Source organism: Mirounga angustirostris, unplaced genomic scaffold, assembly GCF_029215605.1.
Source record: "Mirounga angustirostris isolate CCGP_5_RB_7025 unplaced genomic scaffold, mMirAng1.0.hap1 SCAF_8, whole genome shotgun sequence".
NCBI lineage: Eukaryota > Metazoa > Chordata > Mammalia > Carnivora > Phocidae > Mirounga > Mirounga angustirostris.
The window spans coordinates 3,011,899-3,025,513 of record NW_026991716.1 but is presented as its reverse complement, the minus strand read 5'-3'; the positions used below and the strand labels follow the sequence as shown (position 1 = coordinate 3,025,513).

Sequence of the window (13,615 nt, the reverse complement as noted above, 5' to 3'; positions counted from 1 at the left end):
TTAACGATTGGATCAAATGTTAACCCAGTTTTTGAGTCTCGGGATAGCCAGTTGAGAAGACTTCTAGATGTCGGATCTGAAGCATCTTCAACTAGAGTGAGGGCAGGTACTGGCAACCTGACAGATTTTCTTAGATAGTCATTCAGATGTCTCTGGTGATCTTTTGAGTGGCCCATAGAGCAACAGGACAAAGATTGTCTATTCATGAGCTCTTAGGGCAGTTTCTTTACACCAGTCATTTATACTTGGTTTGCCAGGGCTCCAGGAGGAAGGGAAGTTTTAGTTCTCAGAGGATTCGAAGTCAGAAAGATGGAAGAAAAATCAAAATGTTAGTTTGGAGACTTGTAGCCAGGCATTGGGGGACACTAGAAGAATTCCCAATCTAGTTCAGCTTATAATGAATAGTATTAAAATCTTATATCTACAAAGATGCTTTATTGAAACCTATTTTCTCTCTCTACTCACCCTCATTCTTACCAAAGATAGCTATATTAACAGTATTTTGTTTGCAAAATAAGTTTTTCAGTTTCAAAAAATCTTGGCCTGGTTATATAAGTGCAGCAAGACCATGGTTGACCCTATAGACTTTTTAATACCTGCATTGCTGGAACTTTTCAAAGGAATCTCTAGGTAGAATTTTTAATAGCCTCTCAAGGCCAGAAGCCAAGCCAAATCCTTCCCATCAGACTTGACCTGCAATACCTACACATTTGGGTGAGTTCCTCTCTTCTCGAGGTCCCCAAAATATCCTGTGGTTCCTGCACCTGCCAGGAAGTAACCTCTACTCACCTAGTAAGGTTGTTTGGAATTCTGAAAGCAAGGTATCAGGGTGATATATCCAAGGAGCTTTATTGGCTCCATAAACTCAACCTTAGTTCCTTAAAGCTGTCTGGTCATAACTGAGTCTTTGCATGTCTCTCAAATATGACATTCAGTCAAAGCCTTGGTAATATAATTATTGTTTCCAATTATGTCCTGTCATAAGGAGAACAAATGTTTATTGAACTTATGCAAATAAATAAATTGCCATAAAAATATAAGAATTCTCACAAATCTTCTGGAGCATTCAGGTAGGGAGAAACAATACATTATTTTTTATTTCATTATGTTATGTTAATCACCATACATTACCTCATTAGTGTGAAATGAGACATTTTTAAATTTGTTCACAAAGGTGTATTTTGTCAAACTGCTCTAAGTCAGTTAGCTTAAGAGTAAAGGTTTTCTTAAATCTGGAAAAAGTGAAACATTTTTTAAAAGTCAGTAATGTTTGAAATAAAAACTCATAAAAAGTATAACTATCTTCCTCAATTCATTCAATCCTATGTTATTCTTGTTCTGTTTGAATACAACTTTTCCACTAGTTCTGGAAATTCTTACATAGTTCAGCTTTTGGGTTTTGTTTGTTTGTTTAGAGAGAGAGTGTGAGGGGGGTGGGCAGAGGGAGAGAGAGAATCTTAAGCAGGTTCCACGCCCAGTGCAGAGCCCAAAGTGGGGCTCCTTCTCATGACCCCAAGATCATGAGCCAAAATCAAGAGTTGGACGCTTAACCAACTGAGCCACCCAGGCACCCCAATGTAGTTCAGTTTTATGGTCTTAAGGTTACCAGAAACCTGTAGTCAGAATTTTTTCCATGAGTGTCACTAAAGATGAAGCACATTTGCAGGAAACTTTTATAGAGGCAGCTGAGTAAAAATATGACTGTAAATGATAAAAGACTTAAAAATGGCCATGGTGAAGGATCTGATTAGAGCTCATTACAATGCAACTGACAAGGAAATTTGGTTATTTTTGTGACATACAACACTTCAAGATAATAACATATCAAGACATCAGATTTCTAGGAGTCTCACATAATTTTAGATAACAGATGTACATAAATATAACCTAACAGGGTTTAATATCACGTCATTGACAATGCTTCCCATGTAATTTCACATACCAAATAAGCCTATTTAGTTTTATTGCTCACAAAAAAAATTTTTTTTTTAATGTTTCTGGGGCCTAGTGGGAAATTTCACTTAGATTCTGGTCAAAAGACTTCATTTTAGAATTTGATTGTCGGAAGTATGTCCAAAAAACCCACAAGGTTTGAACATTTGATTAAATAGGATCACAATCATTATGAAACAGTATTAATTATCCATTTAATCAAACCAACAAGAAAAGCAATCAGAGGCAAATACAGAAAGTTACATAGTTGTGAATAAAATTTAGCTCTTTCAATATTAAGGCTCTATTTTCTTAAGTAATCAAAGACCCAATAAACAGAAATTATTTTGGCAAACTTAGAATCATTGTTTTTTTTAAGGCAGATAAAAGGTACAGAAAAAATTTTGTTTACAATTTCTCATGAAGGGCAGAGCAATAGTTTAAGAAAACTTTGTACTTTCAACAAAGAGAAAACAAAAACTTTGCACCAGTGTATTTTTGGTATTAAAACTTATTTACTTATTTGAATTTATCTTAATCTCAGTGAGTATTGACCACACATAAAGTTTCTTTCCAAAGAGTCTTTGTCCATAAACCTACAAATTTCTTTATTTAATACTCAGATTTTGACCTAAATTTTCCCTCTAAAATAACCAGTCTTGCTTTAACACTTGCTTTTCCCTCAACAAGTATGTAGTTTTATTACTCATATTTCTTCTTGCCAAAAACGCATATCTTACTTTCCTCACATAGAGTTGTTATTTCCAGTAGTCTTAATTACATTTCTTAAAATTCTTAATACTTAAAAACCTTAATTTCTAGTGAAAACTAGTAAGCAATTGTGAACTGTTACAACAGAACTCTTCAGGTTGGCAAATTTATGAATCTGTTTCATTATTTTTAGAAACATGTATTTTTTATAATACAATCTTTCAGTAAAGCATAAAATATGTTTATTAACAGACCCAAATTCATCTTTAGTTTCTCTGTAATAAAACAAAAATAGATAAACATGTTCAGTACTTAATGTTTCATTATTTTATTCAGAAGAGATCTAGATTATCAACAAGCTTAACTTTACTCATCATTTGACTTAGCAAAACTATAAAATTTTAGCTTTCCAAAGACTTTGGAAGCTATTTACAAGTTTACCTACAAAACTTTTTATTTTATTTTATTCTACCCACAAAAACATCATGAGGCATTAGACAGAATCAACCATTATTCTAAGCTTTTTTCTTTCTGACAAATTTTGCAACAGAAATACCCTGAACTTATTTGACTTTTAGTAAACAAAAGCAGAATAAAAATTTTATGTTTAATGGTGATAATTCTAAAAACATGTCCATTTTAATTAAACCAACAAACTTAATTTAGCTTTAATACCAAATATTTTCCCAGATTACATGAATTTTAAAAAGATTTGGATTAGTTTCTAACTTTCTGGATGTTAGAATGCCCAATCTTTATAAGCATGTGCCTTCAAACAAACTAAATAGAGTTCTTCTACGTATTAATTATAGCAATACCATCCAGAGGTAGAGAAAATATCTCACATTAAAACATACATGGACACACTCAAACCACAAAATACAGATAAGATATAAACAAAATTTGGATATTTGTGGAGAGGACATTATAGGCTCAATTTTTTTTTTTTTAAGATTTATGTATTTATTTTAGAGAGATCAAGCGTTAGGAGGGGCAGAGGGAGACGGAGGGAGAGAATCTCAAACAGACTCCACACTGAGCTCAGAGCCCAATGCCAGACTCAAAATCACGACCCTGAGATCATGACCTGAGCTAAAATCAAGAGTCAGACACTTAACCAACTGAGCCACCCAGGCACCCCGAGGCCCAATTTTTAAATAGTTCCATCTATCTATCTACTTTTATGAAAAACCTTTCCCTAAAGTTTGCATGTCAAAAAGACTGGCTCCTGGATCGTAGAGAAGATGGAAGTAGAAAATTTATATCAAAATCAGAGGGGTGCCTGGGTGGCTCAGTCGTTAAGCGTCTGCCTTCAGCTCAAGTCATGATCCAGGGTCTCGGATCGAGCCTCGCGTCCCGCTCCCTACTCCCGCGGGGAGTCTGTTTCTCCCTCCCCCACTTCCCCACTCCCCCTGCTTGTGTTCCCTCTCTCACTATCTCTCTCAATGTCAAATAAATAAATAAAATCTTAAAAAAAAAAAAAAAGGCAAGGAGAGTGTATGTAAGTTTTCTCGAAGGTGCATATTTGGAGCATTTCTGCATGTTATTGTAGGTGCAGTAGTCTAGGCATAAAAGCCCTTACAGAAGTTTGCACTTTAAAAAGCCCTCTTTCTCCGCCCACCCTCACCTACTCCCCCACGCCCCCAGCCCCTCCACCCCCTTTTCTTTTCTATTCTAAATTCAGTCTCAGGAGATTGTGGGATGTGTTTACATTTCAAAGACATGATAAGATTTATAATTTCAAGGGACAGAGAAAGAAAGCAAAGACATTTTTTCCTAGAGTTTCAGGGTAATTGCCATTTAGAAACTTACTCCCCCCCCTTTTAAAATCCAGAACAATTTTGTTCCAATATCCTATTTTTTTAAATAGTATCCACAAACATCTTGAAAGGAATATGCAAGGTTTGGAGATTGGTAAAGATAGGAGGGCTTTAACTTGTTTCTAGAGTTGTAGAGATTTTTTATAGAGATTTGTAAAATAAGGACAGAAGAACTGGATTATAGTCTGAATATCAAGGGATTGGCCCATCTTTTTAACTGAATTTGCTTCTTTATATCACAGAAAATTTTAACTAGAACGGAAACCAAAATATTTATACCTTTGTAAAGTCTATCTAAAGCATTTTAACAAAAGCCTTCTTTTTCTGGGTACACAATTTAAACTTGGCTTCTTTTAGCTCTTAAATATTGGCATTTTGCAAATCATTTATAGGATGGCCTAGGTGATATTTTGGTTATATATTTCCTCAGAAGGCAAAGTTGTGAATATAGTCAAGTAATCTTTCTAATTCCTCTCTAAATTTGGTAGGATCTTTTGAAAGTAGAGGTAAAGGGGCTTTATAATTTAAAAGCTCTGCTGTTGTGCAGGGAGACACGATTTTGTTGTTGTGTTATGGGTGCGGGGAGGGCAGGGAGGGCAGTGGTTCTAGGATACTCCTGCAAAGGGCATTGTATAGGAATGCTTGAGGCTTGGCAGAAGCTGACTACAGAGCCCAGGCAGGCAGGAGCAAAGCGACCCTTATTGCTAGTCTCCTGCTGCTTTTGTTAAACTCTTTTTCTGGCTTTCAGCATTTACCTGAGCAACCTATATACTTTGAACCTAGAGATTAGGCCAGAGTGATCTCTGTAGATCTTGTAGGAAAGAGGAATTAAAATAGGCAGATGCAGCCAAATTTTAATGAGAATTTACATTGGTTGTGGACATTTCTTTTTGTCTTGTGTCTGATTTCTGTTCTTTTATCTTGTCAATGGAGTCCCTAAGGTGAGCCATTATAAAACAACTGAGAGCTCCTTATTATATATATATATATATAATATATATATTAAATACAGCCAATTTAAAGGACCCATTGTAAAAATAAATAAAGGATCCATTGTGTCACCATTGATAAGTAGGATCTATTAATAGTGATTTAAACCAATAAGCCTTTTAATGGCTTAACCAAAGACACAGTAGGTGTCCAGAGAGGGCACAGATGATTCAGCCCACACCCTCCACCATTCCAAAATTTTACTTATGAAATTGGTCTAAGAAAGCAAAAGCTTTCATTGCACAGATGGTAAGGATGGTATAATGAATGTCTCTGGTGTCGCACGAAAATGTGACACATCTCCAGTCACACACCCACTAATCTATGATACCAGGTGGGCGCTTCTGGAATGGGACTTTCCAGCACCAACAAGCAAGGAATGTTGAAACAACAAAGATTCCTATGGGCTGGAACCTCTCATGACAAGCACCCTGAGAGGTGACACAGCTGGACAGAGAGAAAATCTGATCCCCAATCTATTAGACTGGCCATCAAAGTGCACCCTGGTAAGTGCACCCTCCAGATGGTGGAGACCAAAGAGAATATTCACATTAGTCAAAAGCCAAGCTCTTAGGACATAGAACAAGACAAAAGGAAAATATTAACAGATTTAAGCCTTGGGTCTCCTGGAACCACACTGATACCCAGGAGGTATTTGCTGTGGGGTCGGGACTGCGTGTTGTTTTATAGTGCACTAACTTCACGGAAGTTTACTTGAGGTTGGGGGTGACCTAGTGTCAATATAACCCTTTCCGTGACCTGCGTATCCTATCTTGGGAGTCTTCCTGAGCTAGCCAGCTCTCTAACAGCTTTCAAGTGCTCAACCCATGCCCACAAATTATGGGGCATTGGCTTCCAAGAAGTCCCTTAGCAACAGACCACAAAAAACACAGAAGACGCAAAGGAAAACAGAGAACATATATGGGAGAAAAAGGATCAGTTAGTTACTAAAGAGTACTCCGCCAAATTAAGCAGTCACTTAGCCCAAGGAACTAGTTCCACAAATATTTTCTCCTGCTAATCTAAATTTAGAAAGAGAGAAAAGAACTCTCACCACACTTGCTCCATCAGATTCCACAGAGATTGGAAGAGGCTGACAGGGTAAATCTTACCTGCTGCCAGCTATGTGGCAGATGTCCCAGGGTCTCTAAGCTGCTGCAGTGTCTGGGGCAAGCAGTATCCACTGAGTTAAAGTATCCTGCCAACTATGCCAACTGTTGGGGAGCAAGCATTCCTGTCCCCTCAAAGCTCCTTGAAGCTTGACATTAAAAAATTAACGAGAGAAAACCAACTTTATACTGTACATACAGGGAATCCACAAAGACATGGAAATTCCCAAGACAAACAAAATGAGGTATATATATGTGATTCTAAACTAGGGGAAGGAGAGTGGGAGTTTGAGATTTCAGAGGAAAAGAATGGACGTCATATGGCAAAGAGAAGAGCCGATGTTTGGTAATTAGATGACTGCCCTGCCATAGAGATGGGTCACTCAGATAAAATTTATCTCTGTTAGTAACCCTTATTCAGAGAAGACCCCCCCCAAATTTAGATTCTTCTCTATGGTTAAGAGAGGGATAAAAATTTCTTGAGTCTGCAGGGTGTCAAGTGCCTTCAACTCAAAATAACGCACATTCTAAAGAGGCACATTAAAAGGGCAGTGGCCGGTCCTGAATCACTACAATATAAAATAAACTGAACATGTTATACACCAGGATACCTCCCTGGCATTTCAAAACACAAGAGAACGTAATTTCTAATATTGAAAATTAATCCACAAATTAATCCGCATTGCTATTACTAATCAGAACTTCTTTTCATAAAAACTTCAACTAGACTAAAGCCTCCAGGCTGATCTGGGGAAACTGCTCTCAGGCTATGACCAATGGGAGAGTAGAGCTCGAGCCAATCATAAGCCTGCAGACCACACCACTAGTCGACGAATCAGCGGTCGCAAAGCGCATTCCTCATTTGCATAGGGTTGCCTACAAATAGGCAGGACCCGGAGGCGGACTCCATTTTCTGTTCTGCCAGGAGAAAGCGCAGTCAGGATGCCCGAGCCCGCCAAGTCGGCCCCGGCCCCGAAGAAGGGGTCCAAGAAGGCGGTGACCAAGGCGCAGAAGAAGGACGGCAAGAAGCGCAAGCGCAGCCGCAAGGAGAGCTACTCGGTGTACGTGTACAAGGTGCTGAAGCAGGTGCACCCCGACACGGGCATCTCGTCCAAGGCCATGGGCATCATGAACTCGTTCGTCAACGACATCTTCGAGCGCATCGCGGGCGAGGCGTCCCGCCTGGCGCATTACAACAAGCGCTCGACCATCACGTCGCGGGAGATCCAGACGGCCGTGCGCCTGCTGCTGCCCGGGGAGCTGGCCAAGCACGCCGTGTCCGAGGGCACCAAGGCCGTCACCAAGTACACCAGCTCCAAGTGAGCCCGCCTGCAGCCGACCGCAACCCAAAGGCTCTTTTCAGAGCCACATAGTTTCACCAGCAGAGCTGCGCACTGCCGCGCGCTGCGGCCTGGGCTTGGCGTTCACTCAGGTTAGTGGGGAGACCCTGGGGACTCGGTCGCCCGTTCTCGGGGGCGACGCTCCCTGCCTGTGGCTCTGACAGCCGTGACCGGTGCGTGGCGAGGGCCCCAGGCGCGGGAACGAACGCGCACCGGGCCGGCGAGCGCTCTCTCCCCCAGCCCGCGGGGCTCCTGCGCCCCTTCGCGAACGTTTCCTCGGGCGCGCTGGCTGCTGGCGCCGACTCTAGAAGCTCCTAAAACGGCCGCGGAGTGTCCGGGCTCCGCCTTTTGCCGAGTGTCCCCCTACGGAGTGTACGCAGCCAGCGTGACATTTGAAAAGCCCGCCGGCGAAAAGCGGGACTTTGGCTTCCGGTGCCGCCAGGCTCGCGCCCCGGGTTCTTTGTGTCGCTGCGATCCTCCCCTCCCCCTCGCCCGCCCGCTTCCCGGGGCCGTTAGAGCCCTGGCTGAGCGTCTGTTACGGTCTTTAAAATGTGTGCTGGCGGCTGCAGCTCTCCGGGAAGGACACTGAGGTTCTGACCACTTGTTCATCGTGCCTTGTCGCTTTCCTTCTTAAGCTGCCCTGAAAAGGCGATCGTCACTACACTTGGTTGTTAGTGAAGAATGCATTCGTCTCCCCCTCTCCCGCCTGACTCGCAGATGACCCGCCACAGTCTCCTCCCGCCTCAGTGATCTCCCAGAGACCTCTCCAGCCTCCAAGCCTTTGCAAATATTCTCTTCCTGAAATGCCCGATTCTACCTTTGTCCCCAACACACACACACAGTTTTCTTAAATCAACAACTCACTTTTCAGCTCTAACAAAACGTTATTGGGGAAGCTGATCTGCACTGTTACAGACTCTCAGAGCCACAAAGAACTGGCTGTATTCCCGGCCCCAAACTAATCATTACTAAGAGGCTGGGACCCTCAGGACTAGTGTGGTAGAATCAGGACCTGATCCCTGGGACTAGAGAGAAAGTCGGCCTTCCCTGGAGCACAAGGCAACGAGGAGGGGGAGACTGGAACGAAACTGAGGCTCTTAGAAAGAAGGAGGGGAAGTGGCCCTCCCTGCCTGATACCCGGGCCTTCTGGGCAGAAAGGAGCATCCATCTGGTTCATTCATACTCAAGTGGCAAGCACGGAATCATGTCCTGAGAATACGGAGCAGTGCTTCTGAGTGTGCATCGAAATCACCTGGAGGCTTGTTAGAGGACAGCTTGCTGCCCCACTCCCAGGGTTTCTGTCTCATCACCTCTGGGGGAAATCTGGGAACTTGGCTTTCTAACAAGTTCCCACAGATAAAAATGCTGCTTCTGGCTACTAAGCTTCGAGAACGTCTGATACATGGAGAACAAGCTAACCAAAGCCCCTTCCTGTGTGGACGTTTCTCTCTGGTGGTAAAGATGAGGTTATGGGATATGAGGAAAGCAAAGCCAGGCGCACCTGGGCCGCTCAGTCGGTTAAGTGTCTGCCTTCGGCTCAGGTCATGATCTCAGGGTCCTGGGATGGAGCCCCGCTTTGGGCTCCCTGCTCAGCAGGAAGTCTGCTTTGCCCTCTCTCTCTGCCCCCCCCACTCCCTCTCTAATAAATAAATAAAATCATTTTTTAAAAATGAAGAAAGAAAAATCAGAGGACAGTTGAAGCAATGCCTTTTTTGTCAAATACTGATGATTTCCTCTGTGTGAGGCATTAAGCTAGAGCAGTAAGCATGACAGACAAGAGACTGCTCTCAGGGGCTGAGATCCTAGTGGGAGAGGAGAGATCATAGACACACTGATTCCTCAACTCCCTCATTTCAAATAGGAGTTCTCACTGCTATGAAATTATTGGAACTAAAACAGGTGCCCTGATGCTGACTAGGTGATGCTCCTGATGAGGGAACCAACGACCCTCATTTGGGGATACAAATTCCAGGCCAAGGGACTGATGGTACAACAAAGCTCTAGGGCAGGGAGGAGTTTGTGCTCAAGGTTGGAAGTGCTGTGAGCTGGAAGCCTTGTAAGCAAAGGTAAGGTGTTAAGTAAGAGACAGGGCTGGGGCTTAAATGGATGCCTGAACATGTTGGACCTTATGGGCCAAAGAAGGCATCCAGATTTTTATTGTGTCCTGAGAAACTCTTAGAATTTGAAAGCACTCAGGCTGCTGTGTGGAAAATGGTATTTGTGGGATTAAAGATAAAAACAAGCAGAAGAAAGAATGGAAAGGTTATTGCAATAATCCTGGTGAAATTATTATAAGTCCTCTGGGAAGAGAAAGTCCAAAGAATTTCTTTATGAACCGGGTTTCATGGGTGAAGAGACATGTAGCTGACATTTACTGAGCATTTTACATGTGTTTAAGAGATTGTGCCAAACCCTTTCCAAAGGCTAGCTCACTTCGTCCTGTCAACATCCACAGTATCTAGACACAACTATTCTGTCTTCTAGTTGACTAGGGATGAGCAAGGTGTGGAGCTGAGGCTAAAGCCAGACAATGTGTCTCCAGGTTGTATGCTTACCCACACCTTACAAGCGCTGCTGAAATTCTTGGATGAATGGTGCAGAATTATAGGACAGGATGAGGTTTCAGAGGCTGGGATATGACAATGTTTAAATCCCCTTAAGCATTCCATCGGAGGGTCAAGTGCGTTGTTGTACATGTAGTCTGGAAATCAGAACAACTTGGGGACTGAACATAGAAATTTTGGAGAGTTTGAAAATAGAAATTTTATTGTTGGCACACATTGAAACAGGCATTTACCCATGCAGAAAGAATAAGGAAGCGCTCCAAACTTTAGAGAGAGAAAGAAGGCAGCCAAATAGTGAGGAAGAAAACCAGGGGAGTAGAGTCACAAAAGTCAAAAAAATAGTGTTTCAGGAAGGAGATCGCAGACAGCCTGCTGTGATGGCTATTGAGATGAGAACAGACAGTGACCTTTGCATATGGTAAATGGATCTCTCTGGAAAATCTGATTATAAGTAATAAAGAATAACCCAGATTTGGGGGACAGCTTCAGGAGTATTCCCTCTTACCTGAGCTCGAAGTGTCCCCACTACGTTGTTCCCCTTCTCTTGGGTCATCATGTATGATCGATGGTGGCGTCTCCCCAGCTGGATCAATTAGATTTGCTTTCCTAGAAATTAGGAAAAGCAACAGAACAGAAAGTCCTGCCTGCTCGGGAATTTTGTAAGGGTGGTAGGAGAACGTCTCCTTCAAGAGAGTTTATTTTGTTTAAATAATCTGGAATTGAGTTTTTATGAATAGATCCACAAAATGTTCATTAATTCACTTGCAACTTCTCAGGGATATATGTAAACTCATGCTATGGTCACATTACTTATCCTCCATTGTCTCACTCAGTGACACAAAAAAATATTAAATTATCCTCACATTACCTATGAGGGAAGAGTGGTTAGTGATTTGTCACAGACGACAAAGATAGAAAATGACAGTTCAAGACTTTAAGAGTATGTCTTCATGGGTTAAAAGTCCCCTTCTTTTTTTTCTGGGCCTCTCTAATTTCATGAAGAATAACAATAATAGTAACAGTAATAATAATAAAAGAGAAAACATAGAGAGTTTACCATGTGCCACGCACTGGACAAAATGCTTTGATTTTATTCACCCCAAACCCATGAGGTAGATACTACTGTTATCCCCATTTTACAGACGAGAAAACAGAGACACAGAGAGGCCAAGTGACCTGAACAAAGACAACACAAACACAAAGACTAAGCATCCCTCTGTACAAGGTTTCCAGTTTCTTTATTTATCTCTAAGGGGATATTGGGAACTTGTAAACTTAATCTATGATTTGCTCAATGACATAGACTATTACATACTTAGAACTTGTTAGTATATTTACCAAGACTGGTGATGGAAGACAAGTTCGATGGGCCTGTAGAAAAACTCACGGACTTCTTCCTGAATCAGGCTGAAAATAAATCTCTCACTGTTTTTATTTACCTCCAAATCATGTGAGATTGAGTCAGTTTGGACTTTCAAGCTTTAACTTTAAGACAGTTATTCCTGTCACACAGGACAGATCCACTATGATTAATCCAGCTCTGAGGGGGCAACTCTCCTCCTCCTGATCAATCCAGGACTCTTTTTCCTTCAAGTCATCGTTTTGCTGTCCCCTAAGACCTGATGTCTGCTAGATCAAACAAGATCACCTTCTTAATTGGTGTGAAAAGTGAAGAAGGTTTTAAAGCCCAGACCTGGGAGTGACTTCTGCTGACTTTTCTTGGAGATCTTAGGCTCATTCTTACCTCTGCTGCCCGATAAAGCCAGGACATGTTGCCTAAGGGTAGAAAGCCATCTGCCCAGCTATGCCTTTATTATGTTCAAGTGAACAAATTTTTATGGAAAAAAGGCCAGTCTACACCACAATGAACTCCTAAGATGCTTCACAAAACCAAACACATTAGGATGACACATTAGGATGACCCCAAAGTACTAAGCGGGCGGTCTCTGCCATGTTTACAGTACCGAAGAACAAGAAAGGGGTAACTCACTTGAGGACTGCTACCTTAATTTCTCACTGCCATGTTTACAGTACCGAAGAACAAGAAAGGGGTAACTCACTTGAGGACTGCTACCTTAATTTCTCACTGCTGATGCATAAAGGAGGGATTTGAATCCTGAAGGCCTGGGTTTGAAAGGACAGATCAGTAAGGATGTGCTGCATGCAGACAATAGGGCCCGCCCTTTAACTGAAAAGAAGTGACCTATTAAGTCTAAGATTGAGACAATAAGCCCAGACACTTGTCAAAATATAAACCCTTATAATGACATTTGTCCCAAGTACATTAAAATTTCTCTGAATCTTTAAAAGTACTGGATGGAACGCAGTTGAGAGAAACAAACATGCCATCTTCCCCATACCCCCTTCTCACCAAACTGATGAGCATAAAGCATCAAATTTGAAGATGTGGGGGCCGTTGACTAAAACAACGTAAGAACAAGTCAACAAAAACAATGTAATTTGCAAATTAGGAACAGTACCAACACCAACGCCAGAATAAAACGAAACCTACAAAAAAGTGAGCAACTCTTTGGCGACTTGATAGGTGGCCCTGAAAAGGGCCTTTGGTTGAGAATCGCGGTGTTCCGGGGGGGGGAGATGGGAACGCTCAGCCCCCGAAGCCGTAGAGGGTGCGGCCCTGGCGCTTGAGCGCGTAGACCACGTCCATGGCCGTGACCGTCTTGCGCTTGGCGTGCTCCGTGTAGGTGACGGCGTCCCGGATCACGTTCTCCAGGAACACCTTGAGCACCCCGCGGGTCTCCTCGTAGATGAGGCCGGAGATGCGCTTGACGCCGCCGCGCCGGGCCAGCCGCCGGATGGCGGGCTTGGTGATGCCCTGGATGTTGTCGCGCAGCACCTTGCGGTGGCGCTTGGCGCCGCCCTTGCCCAGGCCCTTCCCGCCCTTGCCGCGGCCCGACATCGCGAACAACAGTCTCCGAAACCCGCCAGGCACTGCGGGCCGCGGCGCCACTCAGCCCTTTTGTAGCAACGAGACGGACCTGTTTGAAAACCGCGAGCAAAGGGGCGGTAACCACCCCCAGTTCCCGCCCATTGCCTCGTCCGCCTTTGCTCGCCGCTCTGCGCACCCGGCAGGCGGGGCGCCCGAAGCAATAGCCCGTCCCGGGTGGGGGCGGGGAGTCATCCCCCAA

The 13,615-nt window shown here is 42.9% G+C and overlaps 2 protein-coding genes across 2 annotated transcripts; one reads left to right on the top strand and one right to left on the bottom strand.

Moving 5' to 3' along the window:
- The first annotated feature begins 7,342 nt into the window (after positions 1–7,342).
- LOC123843025 (histone H2B type 1-C/E/F/G/I) lies at positions 7,343–10,618 on the top strand. Its single transcript, XM_064598475.1, has 2 exons — positions 7,343–7,994; positions 8,538–10,618. The coding sequence occupies exon 1, from the start codon at positions 7,505–7,507 to the stop codon at positions 7,883–7,885; it is 381 nt and encodes a 126-aa protein (XP_064454545.1). The 5' UTR covers positions 7,343–7,504; the 3' UTR covers positions 7,886–7,994; positions 8,538–10,618.
- An 891-nt stretch (positions 10,619–11,509) lies between these two features.
- LOC135365686 (histone H4) lies at positions 11,510–13,418 on the bottom strand. Its single transcript, XM_064598490.1, has 2 exons — positions 12,541–13,418; positions 11,510–12,470 (listed from the first exon to the last, which is right to left on the bottom strand). Exon 1 carries the CDS (start codon positions 13,384–13,386, stop codon positions 13,075–13,077), a length of 312 nt encoding a protein of 103 aa, XP_064454560.1. The 5' UTR covers positions 13,387–13,418; the 3' UTR covers positions 11,510–12,470; positions 12,541–13,074.
- Positions 13,419–13,615: the final 197 nt, after the last annotated feature.